Source organism: Pholcus phalangioides, unplaced genomic scaffold (assembly GCF_987345545.1).
Source record: "Pholcus phalangioides strain wild (caught in Gottingen) unplaced genomic scaffold, Ppha-v1.0 ptg000008l_1, whole genome shotgun sequence".
Classification (NCBI taxonomy): Eukaryota; Metazoa; Arthropoda; class Arachnida; order Araneae; family Pholcidae; genus Pholcus; species Pholcus phalangioides.
The window spans coordinates 18,815,678-18,832,886 of record NW_028301601.1 but is presented as its reverse complement, the minus strand read 5'-3'; the positions used below and the strand labels follow the sequence as shown (position 1 = coordinate 18,832,886).

The 17,209-nt window shown below is 37.8% G+C and overlaps 1 protein-coding gene across 1 annotated transcript in view; it reads left to right on the top strand.

Moving 5' to 3' along the window:
• LOC149083938 (soma ferritin-like) overlaps nucleotides 1–16,583 on the top strand; it is an 80,893-nt gene extending 64,310 nt beyond the window's left edge. The window contains exons 3-5 of the mRNA XM_089235430.1: nucleotides 3,476–3,622; nucleotides 10,530–10,658; nucleotides 16,304–16,583. Coding sequence (XP_089091556.1) covers nucleotides 3,476–3,622; nucleotides 10,530–10,658; nucleotides 16,304–16,456 — 429 coding nt within the window. The 3' untranslated portion in view covers nucleotides 16,457–16,583. The remainder of the gene's footprint in view (nucleotides 1–3,475; nucleotides 3,623–10,529; nucleotides 10,659–16,303) is intronic.
• The last annotated feature ends 626 nt before the right edge of the window (nucleotides 16,584–17,209 follow it).

Sequence of the window (17,209 nt, the reverse complement as noted above, 5' to 3'; positions counted from 1 at the left end):
GAGGAAATAGATTTCACTGTGCGAACGAGATGAATTTATTGATCTTTGCTCCCCTATTCCACACTCAAAGGTGGTGTTCTCACTTCACCAAGAGTGAGGCGTCGGTGGCTGCTTTTTGGCTTGGACTGAGAGAGGAGCATCGTAATCTAATGAAGAAAGCAATTAACGCATTTTTGCCCTTTTCAACTCATATCTATGCGAGCAAGCCTTCTCTGCTATGGTGACAATAAAACACAAAGTAAGAAATAGACTGCAAGACCTTGAGGACAATTTATGTGTTTCGTTGCCAACTGTAAGGCCTGATATCAAGTACTGTATCTGTGCTCTAAGCATTCAATCACAAGTTTCACATTAATGATTAATCACACAAAACTCTATTCACGTATTTTTACTGTGATTTTCATTGTAGTAAACTGTATTCTGTATTCAAGGAAGGGTGCCCCAAGTTTTTAATCTTATTCCCAAGGGTGCCGCGAACTTCAAAAGGTTGGGGAAACGCTGAGCCGGGGGAAATTTTTTTAGGTAATGTAAAAAAAATTAGTTTCCATTTCCGTCGATAGATTGCGTTGCAAAAACATAATTCACTGTAAATATGCAAATCTTACATGTACAAAGTATATACAAAAAAGTTATACCAAGTCCTATAAAATGCAGAGTGTACGATAAAAACAACTTATTTCTGAATTTTCGTGTTAATTACGTTTACGTAAGTTTTTCATTGTGATGTTGACATTGGTGAATAAAGCCCTATTGGTGAAAATTTTTTCACCACAACCCATGAATCGCCGGATGACACTTTACAAACTTTTCGGACACGGAAAAGATTGCAGAAACGTTATAATCCAAGGTTCTATGATTTGCTTTCGTGTAGCATCCGTCCTCTATTGAAAAACCACTTTTTTGAACAAAACAAAATCCCCATTCTTCAGGATAACTTTTTCGCAAAAACTGCATTCAAATATATCAATTCCTTCATTTTTTAAATTCAATTTTAAACTATTTACAAATTTATGGGAACTCCTGCATTAGATAGTAGAACGAGTAAAATTAGTGGTCACTCGTTCAAAAAAAGACATCGGTCACCACTGTCCTATAACGCGTAATGTATTCCTTCAAAAAGCATGAGTTTTTATTTAAAGTCAAAATTTACCACGTAATTCATTACTCTTTTTTTCCTTTACGTTATAAATTGAAATCCATCACCTGTTTCTTAAGAACTAAAATGCAAGGAAATGTATTTCATTTCCACTCGTGTCACAATCAGGTAGAATTTTGACGCAAACCCTGTTTTTCTATCGAACACAATAACTGAAGGTTTCCCGGACCCGTTAGAAAATTCCATCTAAGCCACGATAATATTCTATAATATCAATTTACTGTCAAGGTTAACTTCTAACCTACTACTGTATTACACCATTAGCAAAATAACAACCATTGAAAGCATAAGTGTGTAGATGTGCTTATCATACCTATTTATATCAACCTCAAACCGCAAAAAATCATGGTCTAAGTATCAATTACCGTACTATAAACAATGAATTTTTCAACGATCCGGGGACTGAGGACAAGTAATAATTTTGAAATGGTCCATATATAATAATTGATTTAATGACTTTATGCGCTGAATCTGCCCTAAATCTCTTAATGCCTCTCTTAATTGGTTTATTGTATCTAGTGACAACATTCTTAACAACGTATGATGAATGGTTTTATTGTGACCTTCCGGTCACATTTCTGTTAAACATTTTATACTAGAACCCATTCGTAATATTTTTAACGATCTCATAAGACCATTAACAGTTCAATTTTCTTGCGTATTGGGATGTTGAAATACTTGATGGCATATATATACTCCAGGTATGGCGTTCTTTTTTCTAATTTGATTAAGGTTTCTCCTATCGTTTAACATGGTGAAGTAGAAATATATGCTCTGGTACAAAGATCTTCAACATATGACCCGTGGGCCAAGTGTGGCCCCCCCTCCAAGCGTTGTGCTGCGACCCGTCGACAATTTTAGTATGATAAATGGTTTTATTCTGACTTTCGTGGTCACATTTCTGTTAAACATTTTATACCGTCCGTTCGTAATATTTTTAAGGATCTCATGAAGGATCATTAACAGCTCAATTTTTTTGCGTATTGGATGTTTAAGTGCACGGGCCGCGGGTTATGTGTTGAGGACCCCTCCGCCCCCCCCCCCCGGGTTCACAGCAATGCCACTCAAAGCAAATTTCAGGTTCGATTTTGGTAAATCAGATGAAACATTTTAAATAGACACCCAGATTCATTTAGAATATTAGTCACAATATATGAATTGAATTTTATATACCTGTAAGTGCTGATGGGGGCCTCTATCTCATTAACCGTCTGTCGTAGGGGGTATGATGCCAGCTTAAGAACTGCTCAAAAGGCGTTAAAAAATTGCCTGTATCCGTTGTGAGAGTGAAAATACGGTGTGTCACAAAATTACAAAAAACTAAATTTTTATACGGTCCCCTTGCCCTTTAACTTCCAATTAGAAAGTTGTTGTGCTGTCTCTCCTGAGGCCAACAGAAAAAATTCCAAGGTTCCAAGTGCAATCCTTGCTGAAATATTTGCATTCAAAAATCGGAAAAAGTTATGAAACGGCAAAAACTAACAGACACACAATGCGCCTTTCCTTCGTTTATGCTGTCCTTTTCCTCCGATTTTTGAATTCGAATATCTTAGCAAATATTGCACCTAGAAACATGGAATTTCTTCTGTTGGTCGGAGGAGAGACAGGACAACAACTATCTAATTGGAAGTTGGAAGAAAAGGGGACCGTTAAAAAGCTAGTTTTTTTTAATTTGGTGATACACTGTATTTTCACTCTCAAATCAGGTACAGGGTAATTTTTGAACTCCTTTTGAACATTTTTTTAAATTGAAACTATACCTCAATGACGGACGGTTGATGAGATAAAGGCCACATTAGCACTTACAGGACACCCTGTATATAAAATTCATATATTGCATATATTGTGACTGATATGCCAGATGTATCTTAGAGTCTATTTAAACTGGGAGATCGGCTCGCGCATCGAAGCTGGGAACCACATAAAACCCAACTTCAGCCGACCACCACTGTGGCGCCGGTAGGGTCCGTCGCTGTGACCACTCGACCACCACAGCTGCTTTCAAGATATCTCGTCAATTCTGGTAAGAGGAATTATATATATATATATATATATAAGAGGAATGAATATCCCTACACCTCCATGAGTCAAGGGTACCCGGGCCCTAACAAGGTAAAGGCTGACAAATTTCCAACTTTAGGACCTGGAGATCAAATTTGGACTTTTTTACGCTATTGTGGTCCTGGCTTGATCGGTATTGTGGTTCCTGGCTGTGTCCCTTGAAGCGGGGAGGGGGGGGGTTTGGAACGCTTTTTAATATGCAGTGTGATAATCTCATATTCAAGTATTCTGTTTTTTATTGTTGTCGTTCTTTCACAGGCGGCTCACTTTGATAGAAATGCCATCGCTAGGAGAGGTTTCGCCAAACTTTTCCGAAGAAGTTCTGACGAAGAGAGAGAGCATGCGCAGAAACTGATCGATTACCTCAACCTTCGCGGAGGGCAGTTGGATCGATTTCGAATAGATGTAAGTATATCCAGATTATCATTATCAACAATTACACTGCGAAGCGTCAGTTTGTGTGTTCTTCATCTTCTCTATCTTAGGTTGCAATTGCGAATTTGATAATTAAGCATGGATGTTATATAATCCATTATTGAGTATTGAGAAATGTGTCGAACACTGATATAAATACGAATGAGGTTGCCAGATTTTATTTGGCAACGAGCTGTTGATTCGAAATCCCAACGGCACCCAATGACGCACGTAGCCATGCGACGAGAGATATTTTGAAAGTTTCTTGTCCCTTTACGCAACAGATAGCGCCACTAAAAGCAATTAACTTTCCATGCCTTTTAATAATAATAATAATGATTACGAGAAATTATTTGATTACCGACAAAAAAGCCCCTCAAAAATAATAAATAATTTGAAGACCAGCAAAAATTAACAAATTATTTAATAACTTGAATAGTAGAAGTAATTTGATGATTACAAGAAATAAATTAATGGGAGAAATAATTCTCAGACTGGCAAAAAACACTTTTTAAATCGGGGAAATAGTTTGAAGACCGACAAAAAATACATAAATGGGACTAATAATTGAGGATCAGCAAATAATAAATTAATATCATAGAAATAGTTTGCGGACTGGCCAGAAATAATGAAAAATAATTTGAGAGCAGACAAACAAAATACAAAAAGGGGAGAAATAATTTGCGGACCGGCCGGAAATATATAAATAAGAAAAAAATAATTCTCGAACAGGGAAAAAAAACCATAAATAGAAGGAACAGTTTGCGGACCGGTGGAAAAGTAAACGGGAGAAATAATTTGCGGACTATAAACAATGCATAAACAGTAGGAATAATTAGACGACCAGCTAGAAATAAATAAATAGGTGAAATATAATTTGAAAACCAACATAAAATACAAAAAGTAGAAAAAATTAAATGAATAGAAAAAAATAATTTGCAGACGGCAAAAAATAATAATAAATGGAAGGAATAATTTTTAGGAACTTCAAAAGAAAAATACATAAATATGATAAATAATTTCATGAACGCAAAAAATACATAAAAGTAGAAATATTTTGCGGACCACTCAGGAAAAAAAATAAGTAGGAGAAATAATTTGATGACTAGTGAGAAAAATAAGTAGATAGAAGAAATAATTTGCAGACCGGGCCAAAAATAAATAAATAAGAAAATTAATTCACAGACCCGTAAGACACAAAAAACCTAATGAATTACATAGCAGAAAATGTTTACGGACCGTCACCGGACCACGGACCAATAGTGGATATACGACTTCTGTGCGTATGAAAATACAAATTAATCGTTTTTCTACATTCCTTTCCTATAATTTTAATCAATTAAATCACCGACCTCTGAAGGGGCTGATAATTATAATTGTATAATCATATCACTTTTTCGATCTAAAAATTACTGTATTATATCAGTGCCTGGTATTTCTGGATTTCTCACGATATTTCAGCAGTTCACAAAATCGTAAATTTCACGTTCAGACTCCGATCAACGAGAGAGAACAATCTAATAAATAAATCAATAAGAAATTTATTGATTTGCAACCGGTTCTTATAAACGATCTAGATAATTATTATGTGCACAAACGGGTCATAACCCAGTGTATCTTCATAAATATACAGATTCGCTGCCGTCCGTCCTTACGGGATCAAGTGTATTGCCGACCCCCTTTCTTTTTTAAAAAGCAATCATCATAAACTACCTAATAACCTCTTTCGGGCATATCATTACGCGTTTGTACCAATGATATGTGTATACCAAAAGAAAATCATTTACTTAATATTTGTGAGTGTGTGTGTGTGTGCATTTACGATGCAATATTTAATTGGTCCGATTAATGTTATTATATTTCATGATTCTATTTCACTTACCCTCGGGATTCAAAGAGATGGAAGGGGAAAAAAATGATATTTTCCCCACGATTTGGACGCGTGGGTCAACTGAGACCGAAGTGCGGCCAATTCGTGAAGTGGCCGGCCCAGTCACTAATTGGCTACGAGTTTTGGTCAAAGGCCGAATCGCAGAAATGATTCGAACTTCTGCCGTCCATTTCGCGAAGTAGCCGGAGATCCCTAGCCAAGGCTCGATGTGCTGATGTAAGACGGTAGGAGCCAAATCAAATTTTTTGTTTTTAAATCGCCAACGTGTGATAAAGGGCTATATATATATATGGCAGCTGTATTGGATCAGCTCCAGGTGACGAGAGAAAAAAAACTAAAAATAATTATATAAACATATAGTTTTTCTGTCAAGTTTTTTGAAACAAAAGAAATGATTACCGCACCATGACTGCGGTTTGATGGGTTGCCATAACTAACGTGGACATAATTATAACGAAAAAATACGCCAACTTGGCGATGATCCCGAATCATGTCTTTTGTTATCGGACTTCCAGAATGGATCATCGACAACTTCACGAACTGGCCAGTCAATGTCCAAAATTCGGATATTGGTCCAATCAATATTTAACGAAATTGACCGATTCGCGAAGTCACCGGCCCCATCGCGAATTGGCCAATTTCAGGCTTTGTCGGTAGCAGATGCACTATGGACAAAAGGGGGGAGCAGGCAAACATCTGTATTCGAATACGCGTGTGAGAAATTTTCCCGCATATTTCTGACAATGCCGAAAGCGATAGAAATCCAATTGAGGAAAGACATTTCAAGTACAAAGTTGGTTTATTTTTTTTTTAATTTCCTTTTGCAAGACACTCCAAAACAAAGCTGTTTGAAAGTTATGCAGCTTCGATCCACAATTTGTGGACGACAAGATAAGGCTTACCAAAAAAGCAGATGATCGGATTATCATTTACATCACTTAACCTTGGTCAGTGGTATTTTGTGTGTGGTCCACGGTTTTTCTCATTTTATTTTTCATTTTGAGGGCATTCCTGGCATGTCGTTGGCATACAAAAACTTTTTTTTGAGCCAGAAGTACAGTTATGGCCATCATATCCTAGAACTGAACCCCTAGGCTGTCAGGTCCCTCTGTAGTGAAATTACTGTAATAGTATGAAAAAAAAACAATAGGAGATGATAATTGTCCGGAACCCAGGGCTAGAGCCCTGTCAGCCCAATCCTTGTGGTGGCCATGGGTGCAGTACACCACCCTCGATCATCGGAGCTAATGGAGGGAAAGAGGCTCACGGATTAACGATTGCCACGAATAATCTGACAGAAAGAAGTAACCACAAACAAATTGGGATAAAGAAAATTCTCATGCATTTTTCCCATGTTTACTGAATTTTCATGCTTTTGAATTCACTGTATATGCTCCAATTATATTCACGTCTAACAATCTCAATTTAAATTAAGGATAGAGAGTGAACAAAAAGCATTCGCTCTCTTGGGCTCTTACAATTTTATCACCTAAATTGAAACAGTATACAGGGAAACCTCGATATAACAAAATTTTACCGCATGTAGTACTGGTGAAGTACTACATGCGTTACTTCACCAGTAACTAGGTGGTCACATCTGGTTCATTCTGACCCAGATGTGACTACCTCCATCTTGACCAAAACTTGACCATCTCCATCCTGACCAAGACTTCGCAATCCACATCCTAATCCAGACTTGACCATTATCATTCACACCCTGACCCAGACTTGACCGTAATCCAATATTGATCCATACTTCACCATCTCCATCCTGATCAAGACTTTACGCTGGCCCAGATTTGTTCACCTACACCCTGACAAGACATTGCTATTGACATCACGATTCAAACTTGGCGATCTCCATCCCGACCCAGAATCGATCATCTCCATCCCAACCCAGACTTGAACATCTCCATCTTGACCAAGACGACCCTCTCCATCCTGACCAAGACTTAACCCTCTCCATCCTGACCAAAACGTGACTATATCCATCTACCAAGACTTAACCCATCCCCATCCTGATTAAGACTTTGCAATCTGGATCCTAATCCAGACTTGACCATCCGCATCCTAATCCAGACTTGACCATCAGCATCATAATCCAGACTTGACCATCCGCATCCGCATCCTAATCCAGACTTGACCATCCGCATTCACATCCTGACCCACCCAGACTTGACCATCCGCATTCACATCTTGACCCACCCAGACTTGACCATAATCCACATTGACCCATACTTCACCATCTCCATCCTGATGAAGACTCTATGCTGACCCAGACTTGATCACTTCCCTCCTGACACAAGACATTGCCATTCACTTCACGATTCAAACTTGACGATCTCCATCCCGACCCAGAATTTATCATCTCCATCCTGACCAATACCTGACCATCCACATCCTTAGGAACACTTGAGACCTCCATCCCAACCAAGATCTGACTATTTTCATACTAACAAGACTTGACATTTTCTCCATCTTGACCAAAACACTACTACTATCCGTATCCTAACCAACACTTTACCATCTCCATACTGACCCAGACTTGACCATCTCTACCTTGATTCTATCATAAACTACCTAATAACCTCTTTCGAGCATATCATTACGCACTTCTATCAGTGATATGTCTGTGAAGCTCTAAAAGAAAATTAGTTACTTATTTATGTGTGTGTGTGTGTTTATTATGCAATACTAAATGGGTCTGATGAATGTTATTATTTCCTTTTTCACTTGAGCACTTACTTACCCTCGGGATCCAAAGAGATGGGAGAAAAAAAGAATTAATATTCCACGATTTGGACACGTGGGTCAACAGCAAAATTGCATGATTAATAGGGATTGAAATTACATGAAATTAGCGAAATCTGATCAGGAAAGAAAAAATATACACACTTATCATAATGCGAATTATCTTGATCGAAAGTGTTATATGGTCAGTTCGATCTTGGTATAATGATTACTTACCTACTTGTTCTAGAAGGATTTTTGACCTTCACGTGATCCAATAACAAATTATCACTTTTGTGGATTGGGACACCGATGTTCATATCCGTGGTAATATTGCTTCACCCGGAATTATTTATCGATATCTCTCTTCATCAGTACATTCACTCTTTCAAAATCGCCTAGTCGTATCATACAGCCAAACTCGGTTGTAACGACACTTTGGCTATAACGTTAATAATTAAGTTAGCCACCCCTAGAGCGATGGGTCTTAACCGGTGGTACGGTAACGCATTTTGGTGGTGAGACATGAGAAAAATAAATTACAGCGCGTTGACTCCACATCAGGAAAATTTAGATGGCAAGGAGAAAAAGTGAATTTTTCAATGCTTTAGCAAATATGGATTATACAAACGATTTTTAGACTTCATTTTTCAGCTTTCGCTTTCAGAAATGTCTCCTTTTTTTCTGGTTCTTGCGTGCCACTTCAAAAATGAGGGAAAATATTATTAAGATACCCCCAAATTTGTGATCTGTTTACAAGCGTTCCTCATGTTATTATCATGCCTGATAGTGTCAAAACAAGCGTATATTTATCGTTGTTCTGGAATCAATATATAAGTATAAAATAATTCAATAAATCTTTTTCTTTCGAGCTTCAAGTATTGTGAAAAACAAATTTTTTTCGTTTCGTTTTTGAATCGTTGAAAGAATAAAGAGAGGATAAAACACCACAACTTTATCAATTTTTCACGCCAAAAAAGGAATTAAATAATATGTAAACTAATTTATAAAAATATATTAATGGATTATCAATGTAATTATTTAAAGAAAACTTTTATAAAATATGGGAAAAGAGTATTACTCGTAGAAGAACAAAGATGTAAATTATTTGGCATTGTTGGTGCAGGATGGGAAAAGGTCTTAACCATTGCCTTACGGAATAATGTTGATGAAAACCAACTTGAATATAACGTAAACGACATATTTTTTAGTGATTTTGCTTCTGTTTTTATCGGGTTTTTTTTCCTAAGAAATTCGTAGCATTAGAGCTTACCACCTTGAAACTATATTTTTCTGTTGTTCCATTGATGTCCAACGTTGTAAAAAGATTTATCTCGTTTTCCATGTTCCAACTTGCTTATTGATACGACCCTTGTGAAGGACATTCTCGTATTTTTCCTAATTTTGACCCCTTCTTAATTTTTTATGAAATGTCTTGTTCAGTGTCGTAACTAGGCCCAAGGCCCACTTCGAATGGAGGGGGCCCAGAAGAGGCCTAAATGGCACATTCTGGGCCAAAGAATGGGCCAGAAGGGGACCTAAATGCGAATTCTTGCACCGGAATGGCTAGTTATGGCACTGGCCCTGTTCATGCAACGAACGTTACTTTAACTCATAAGATTTACTAGAACCCGGGATGAAGTTACTCTACATAAATTATGAATAGTTTTTTTTTTTTTGATAAATATGACGAAAAATATTTATCAAAATATTTGCCATGTTCAACCATTTTTCGTGAAACATTTTTCAAACAACACTACAGACTTGAAGTGTGTGATCCCACTTCCACGCATTTTCTCGAACAAGTGTCGTCAACCAATAACTATAATGAAATAAAAGTTTTAAGCACAGTATTTCATCTCATCCAATTATATATTTTTGTCAAAGTTGAAAACGTCAACCTTATTCGTTACGATGCCACGATTATAACGACAAAATTCGCAATTGAATTGCAACTATTACAAAAACGCCCTGTAAGTACAGATCCGGACAAAAACGTAATTTTATGTATAGAAAAGTTTTTTACTAGTAAAACCCTCACTGGATAAAACTGTTATTAGGTCAGCAGCGATACACCTGTATCGTGTGGCAATCAGAAAAGTACAATACATAAATAGATAATATTTTGTTGCTCCGAGCAGTGGTTTAAAAACTTTTGGAAGCTCGGTTGGCTTCGAAAAGATTGCAAGCCACTCCTTAGGTGTTAATAGCGTTATCTAACACGATTATGTGAGTATTATGAGTATAAAACTAGAATTTAATTCTTTATATTTTCAGATGCCGGATATATATTCTTGGAAGAATGGTTTGGAAGCGCTAAAAGATGCCGTCACTCTGGAAAAAGACGTGTATAATGAGTTGAGTCATCTCCACGACGTAGCGTCTGCACATTGCAAAGATTTGCAGGTAGAACTCTCGAAGAATCATCTTCCCCGGAAATTCAATTATTTGCTGTTATTTCCGATCAACATTCTCGTTTTACAACAACTTCGATCTCTATTAATCACAACTCATCAAAGAAATTAAATTAATAATCAAAGCATAAGATTGGGAGGGGCAAAAACCAATTTAGGTGATTCTCTAACCAGGAGAATCATCTCCCATCTTTATCTTCTAGGCCAGTGGCTCCCATACTGTGGTACGCGTGTATGGTGACGAGGGGTATCAGAAAAATAATCATCGATGGCGGATAAAACAACTACGTAGCAACAAAGCATTAATTATGACGCAATAAACACAGGGGTTTGCAAGCTTCCTGTATATATCTAGGAGTACGCACATCATGTATTTCTTGTGGTATGATAGTATTTCCAGGGCCATCTTAAGAGTATGATGGGCTCCGGGGCCAATTGATTTTTCTGAGGCCCTACCAAACAACTTGTCAAAAATTTCAACCAAATATCATTTTTGTGAGGCCCCTCTTCACTTGAGGCCCATGCCTTAATACGGCACTGAGTTATTTCTACGCATTTCTCTCTCTCTATACTTATATGGTATATCGTTTCTTTTACACATTTTTAGGGCGAGCGTTCTAATCATTTCAAGGGGTACATGACGTACGACTGTTATGCTTTGCTCGTAGTGCGCAAAGGACGCCTTTTGTGCTTTACTAAGGCTACGCAATAGACAGGGCAAGATAAAACTATTGTCCGCCATACTCAGGGCATTTTAATATTCCGACCGCGCATCTATTTTTTCCACCACTGCCTGGCGTTAACATATAAAATATGCGCTCGGGCATGTATTGTTTCAAGGCGGGAATGTAAATTAAAAAAAGAAAAATTGTCCAGCTCTACAAGAGACGCCTCTTGCGCTTTGCCCCCTTTTCTTGGTGGCTTTTGTGCTGTGCCTTTTTTTTTTTTTGTGCTCTTCTAGGAAAAACAAACATCCTACGCATTTCTAGGGCTACTCAGCCCTCTTCACATTCCCAAAGAAAGCATGAAAACCTGTGAGTAGCCCCTCTGAAATGAAAATTCCAGATTTGAAAACCTCGGAAACCAATCAAATGCACCAGCAAATCATCACTAAGCGCAGTGCCTTAATATTTCTACAAGATTCTTCAAGCAACGTTACCTCCATTTAATAATAATACACTGGTGTAAGAAATTAAGAGAATTTGCAGACTTGGTCGATTATCTCTAGAACTACTGTACCGATTTTAATGAAATTTGATATGTACATACATTGATACAATACAAAACAAATAACCATTCAATAATTGTAATACACACGCATGATCGTGCGTAACACTCGTTGGAGTTGGAAGGTATGAAACAGCGGTTGCAGAATAAACAAAAAAATGGGTTAATAGATGGGTTAATACGGGGAATGGTCCCCTCTTACAGATATACAGGTCTTGCAGCGTGATTTCATACTTGAAATAAGGCAGTTTATCATTTCTTGTGGCAATTGGTCCCACTCGTTCAGCAACGCTGTTTTCATTCCCTGGATGGTTCCCGGAGGGGGGTTGCGAGTTGCAATTGCCCTCCCCAGAGCGTCCCAGACATGCTCTATAGGGTTAAGGTCTGGAGATCTGGCTGGCCAATCCATCCGGCGAATAACCTCACTCTCTAGAAAATCGTCGAGCAGAAGAGCTCTATGCGGCCTCGCGTTATCGTCCATTAAAATGAACTCAGGGCCAACTGCACCCCTGAAAAGGCGAACATAGGGCTCCACAGTGCCTCTTTCAAAGACATGGAGAGGTGTGCGGCCATCAAACATGATGCCTGCCCAGACCATTAAACCTCCTCCGCCATAATGGTCGATTTCGCGGACATTGGACAGTAGGTAGCGGGTCCCTGGTTCTCTCCATATGAACGTACGGCGAGAATCGGTGCTTAGGCTGAACCGGGACTAATCAGTGAAGAGAACGGTCGCCCATTGATCCATACTCCAATCTCTATGCTCTCTGCACCATGATTAACGGATTTTCCTGTCCGTAGAAGTGAGCGGGACGCAAATAGCAGGTCTTTTTGCAAACAACCCTCTCTCATGAAGTCTTTTGGAAACAGTCACCCTTCATACACGGGTTCCCGTGGCTGCATACAAGTCACGAGAGAGCTGAGAAGCTGTAGCACTCCTGTTACGCCTCGCTATAATCGACAAATGGCGATCTTCTCTGGCCGTCGTGGCTCTTGGACGACCTTTCCCAGGCTTTCTCTCGATGGATCCGGTATCCTGGAACTATTCCCATAAGTTACACGCGACGCTGGGCGTTAAATTGAACTCTCTACAAATCTTGACTTGAGATTGGTCTGCTTCTAGCCTCCCCATAATTCGCCACCTCATTCCATCATCTAAACGTTGGTGGTTACTCATTTTTACTGTTAAAATTTAAAATTAACCGATTGCTGCAAAATAACACCAAGAAATTCGCCGAGGTGTGTTAGCGAACGAAATGCGTCTTAACTTACGCGCGCTTATAAAGCCTGTTTCTCTACTGGCTCCGCCTACACACACGTGTACGCTTACGTATTTGACGTACAAGATCTGCATTTTTGTGTAGAAGCAGTGGTTTTACATTCAGTTCAGTTCTTTTCATGAAATTCGATAAAATATGCAAATTCTCTTAATTTATTTCACCAGTGTATAAACTTCGACTTTTGGGCCATCCCATAAAAATAATTCAAGTGAAAAGATAAAGGCCAACCACTTGCAGTAGACTTTCAACATCCCCATGTTTCCTTAAAGTATTTATTTTAATATGATAAAATGCACATCGGCAGCTTCAACATGCTACCGTAAGCCCCCCGGAACCATCGGAACGATCATTTAATGAACATCTCGGTCTCTAATGAATAATGAGAAGTTTTCAATTGATTTTAATCATTCAACGCTCTAATACCATCCGTGTAATTAATACAAACATGCTTCATATCAAAAATCAAAAGTTACATAGATTGTTATCAGATATCATTACACGTCAGAACGAATGTATTACAATTAACCTGTCATATTTCTATGTTTTCTAATAAAAAATATCCCAATATATCATGATAAGTACTTGCTTCTCATGTTTTATTCATCATAATTGTTTTCATGTTTCAAGTAATAAATACTTCAGGATTAGGTAATAAAACGAATAATTAAATTTCTTATAATTTAATATCCAGATTCATTAAGTCCTAAGTACCATGATGGTGAGTTGACCCATCATATTAGCGAGTCATGCTCAGACCTGCCTTCTCCATGACGATTAGATATCACAGAGGTAAAATGCCTGTAAATGACATTTATGCCCATAAATCATTTTCAGCTGTCATTAATATATTGCTGTCAGCGACTTGTGGATGACTGGCGAACGTAAAAACGCTATTAGCCTTCCTAAATTGACAGTAAACGAAGAAGCCATTGGTTATTTAATAAAAGGTTATGTCTTGATGATTCACCATAATGAATTCTGAAAGCTCCATCACACAGCTGAGAAAAAGCTCATTAATTAATATATTTAATCATTGTTACGGAACTGTCCATGAATTCCTATCAGGTTAGCAAGAAAATAAATAAATAAGACTTGACTATCATGTACATCGTGACTAAGACTTGACCATCATGTACATCGTGACTAAGACTTGACCATCATGTACATCGTGACTAAGACTTGACCATCATGTACATCGTGACTAAGACTTGACCATCATGTACATCGTGACTAAGACTTGACCATCATGTACATCGTGACTAAGACTTGACCATCATGTACATCGTGACTAAGACTTGACCATCATGTACATCGTGACTAAGACTTGACCATCATGTACATCGTGACTAAGACTTGACACCATCTTCATTCCCAGACTTTACCATCTTCATTCCCAGACTTCACCATCTTCATTCCCAGACTTTATCATCACCATCTTCATTCCCAGACTTTACCATCAACATATTTTGATCCAGACTACTATTTTTATCCTGACCAGAATTGACTACTACTACTTAACCGAACATGTACCTCGTACACATTCCTTTTCGGAATTTCTAACGAATTGGCACATGCCGGAATGTGTGTTCTGAGTGTATGCTTGGCCCTAACGTATTTATGTTGTTGAGTTGCGCTTGTTTCGTGTTCATGCTGCCATCTGGCTTCCATTTTCTGAAGTAAGGATGGAAATGCTTGAATTTTCATGTTTTTCTGGGTATCTTGTTGTAGGCCTGCCTGCTCTCTGCGGAGAGACTTCTTCAAATGGGAGATCGGCTCACATTCGTGCCTTGAAGCTGGAAAACCGCAGAAAACCAACTTCAGCCGACCACCACTGTGCCGTCAACGGGGTTCGAACCTGGATCCTCGGGGCGAGAGTCCAGCACGATGCCCACACGACCGCACAGCGGCCAACCAGAATTGACTATCATCTACACCGTGGCTAAAACTTGACTATCATCTACATCGTGACCAAGACTTGACCATCATCTCCATCCTGACCAAGATATTACTATTTCCATCCTGACCCGTACTTGACGATCATCAAGTATGGGTCAATCAAGTCTCCTTATCAAGACTTGACAATCTCCATCCTAATCAAGACTTGACAATCTACGTCGTGATTAAGACTTGACAATCTACGTCGTGATTAAGACTTGACAATCTACGTCGTGATTAAGACTTGACAATCTACGTCGTGATTAAGACTTGACAATCTACGTCGTGATTAAGACTTGACAATCTACGTCGTGATTAAGACTTCATTATTTCTACTCTGATCCAGACTTGATCATCGGTATCCTGACCAATACTGCATTATCTCCATCCAAATCAAGACTTTACAATTTCCATCCAAATGAAGACTTTACGATTTCCATCCAAATCAAAACTTTACAATTTCCATCCTCTCTCAGACTTGACGACCTCCATCCCGAGTAGTACTTGACCATCTCACATTCCGGCCAAAACTTTTCCATCCACATCTTGACCGAGACGTAACAGGATGCCTTAGGACACTTCCCTTAGATAGCATTAAAAATAAATCATTGACAAAATATTTGTAATATTTTTAACAGTTTTTTCGATCCTTTCCTCGAAAAATATATTATTAATGTAATTAAATGAATATATTATTGTAATTAATTAATTGTAATATTATTGTAATTCCATATTCTAACGATATTTCTTCGAGTAAAACATAAGAAATCGGGTCCTAATCATGCTAAAATACGGGGCATCTCCAAATGTCACCAAAAGAAGTGACCAATAGCTGGCAAAATCGCCAATTATTACTAAAGTTGAGTGAAAATTGCCGATGTTAGGCTGCTGCAAATTTGCAGTGGATTTGAATGCATTTCATAGAGAAATACGTTGAATATATAATAAATTAAGTGATAAGTATAATTATGGTCAAAATTATCACTATAATAATTTATGGCAATACCTTTCAAATTTCGTTGGGAAAAAACGGGATTAAAATGGGATATTTTATTTAAAAAAAGTTAAAATATGAATGAAATTTAGGGAAAATTATGTGTCACGTGGCAATAATTTCATAATTCTTCTAAAAAATTAAAATATTCATGAATTTTTCTATAATAATTATTGTCTGTTTTCTTGTTTTTTTTTCAAGTTGGCGGATTTTCTCGAGAGTGAATTTTTAGACAAACAAGTGGCATCGATCGATGTTCTCTTGAGGCATGTTGCTCAAGTTGAATCCATGTCCGACGACTCTAACATGGGAGAATACCTGTATGACAGAAAGCTCCAAAGCGAGACACAGTGACGATTGTTGGCGGCAAGAATTGTAACACCTCATACGTATCGTCCTTTTGTCAATTTTGTCATTAAATAATTTTGTGAATGAAAATGTAATTTTAATAATTCAATCAATCAATTATATTTGAAGTTCAGATGCCATGTGTCAATATCTGATAATGATTTTTTTGTGGTGAAGTATCTTGAAATGACGCGAACTATACTAAAAACTGACGGCGATAATTTTTTGAAGGGGGTGTATGAACGTGGTTCGAATTATTCATTTAGCACAACCTTGGTTTGCATGTACAGGGTGTCCCATAAATTCTTAAATACAGTCAAACTCGGTTGTAACGACACCTTGGTTTTAACGTCAGCAATTTGGTGGTCTGGGTTGATCCCCCCATAGAGAGTAACGTTAATGAACCTTGCTTGTAACGTCAATGAAGAAATTTTAGTTTTATACTCATAATACTCACATAATCGTGTTAGATAACGCTATTAACACCTAAGGAGTGGCTTGCAATCTTTTTGAAGCCAACCGAGCTTCCAAAAATTTTTAAACCACTGTCGGAGCAACAGAATATGATCTATTTATGTATTGTACTTTTCTGATTGGGCCATACAATACAGGTGTATCGCTGCTGACCCAATAACAGTTTTATCCAGTAAGGGTTTTTACTAGTAAAAAACTTTTCCACACATAAGTTATGTTTTTGCGTCACTGTACATCTGTACTTAAAGAGCGTTTCAATTGTTGCAATTCAATTGCGAAATTTTG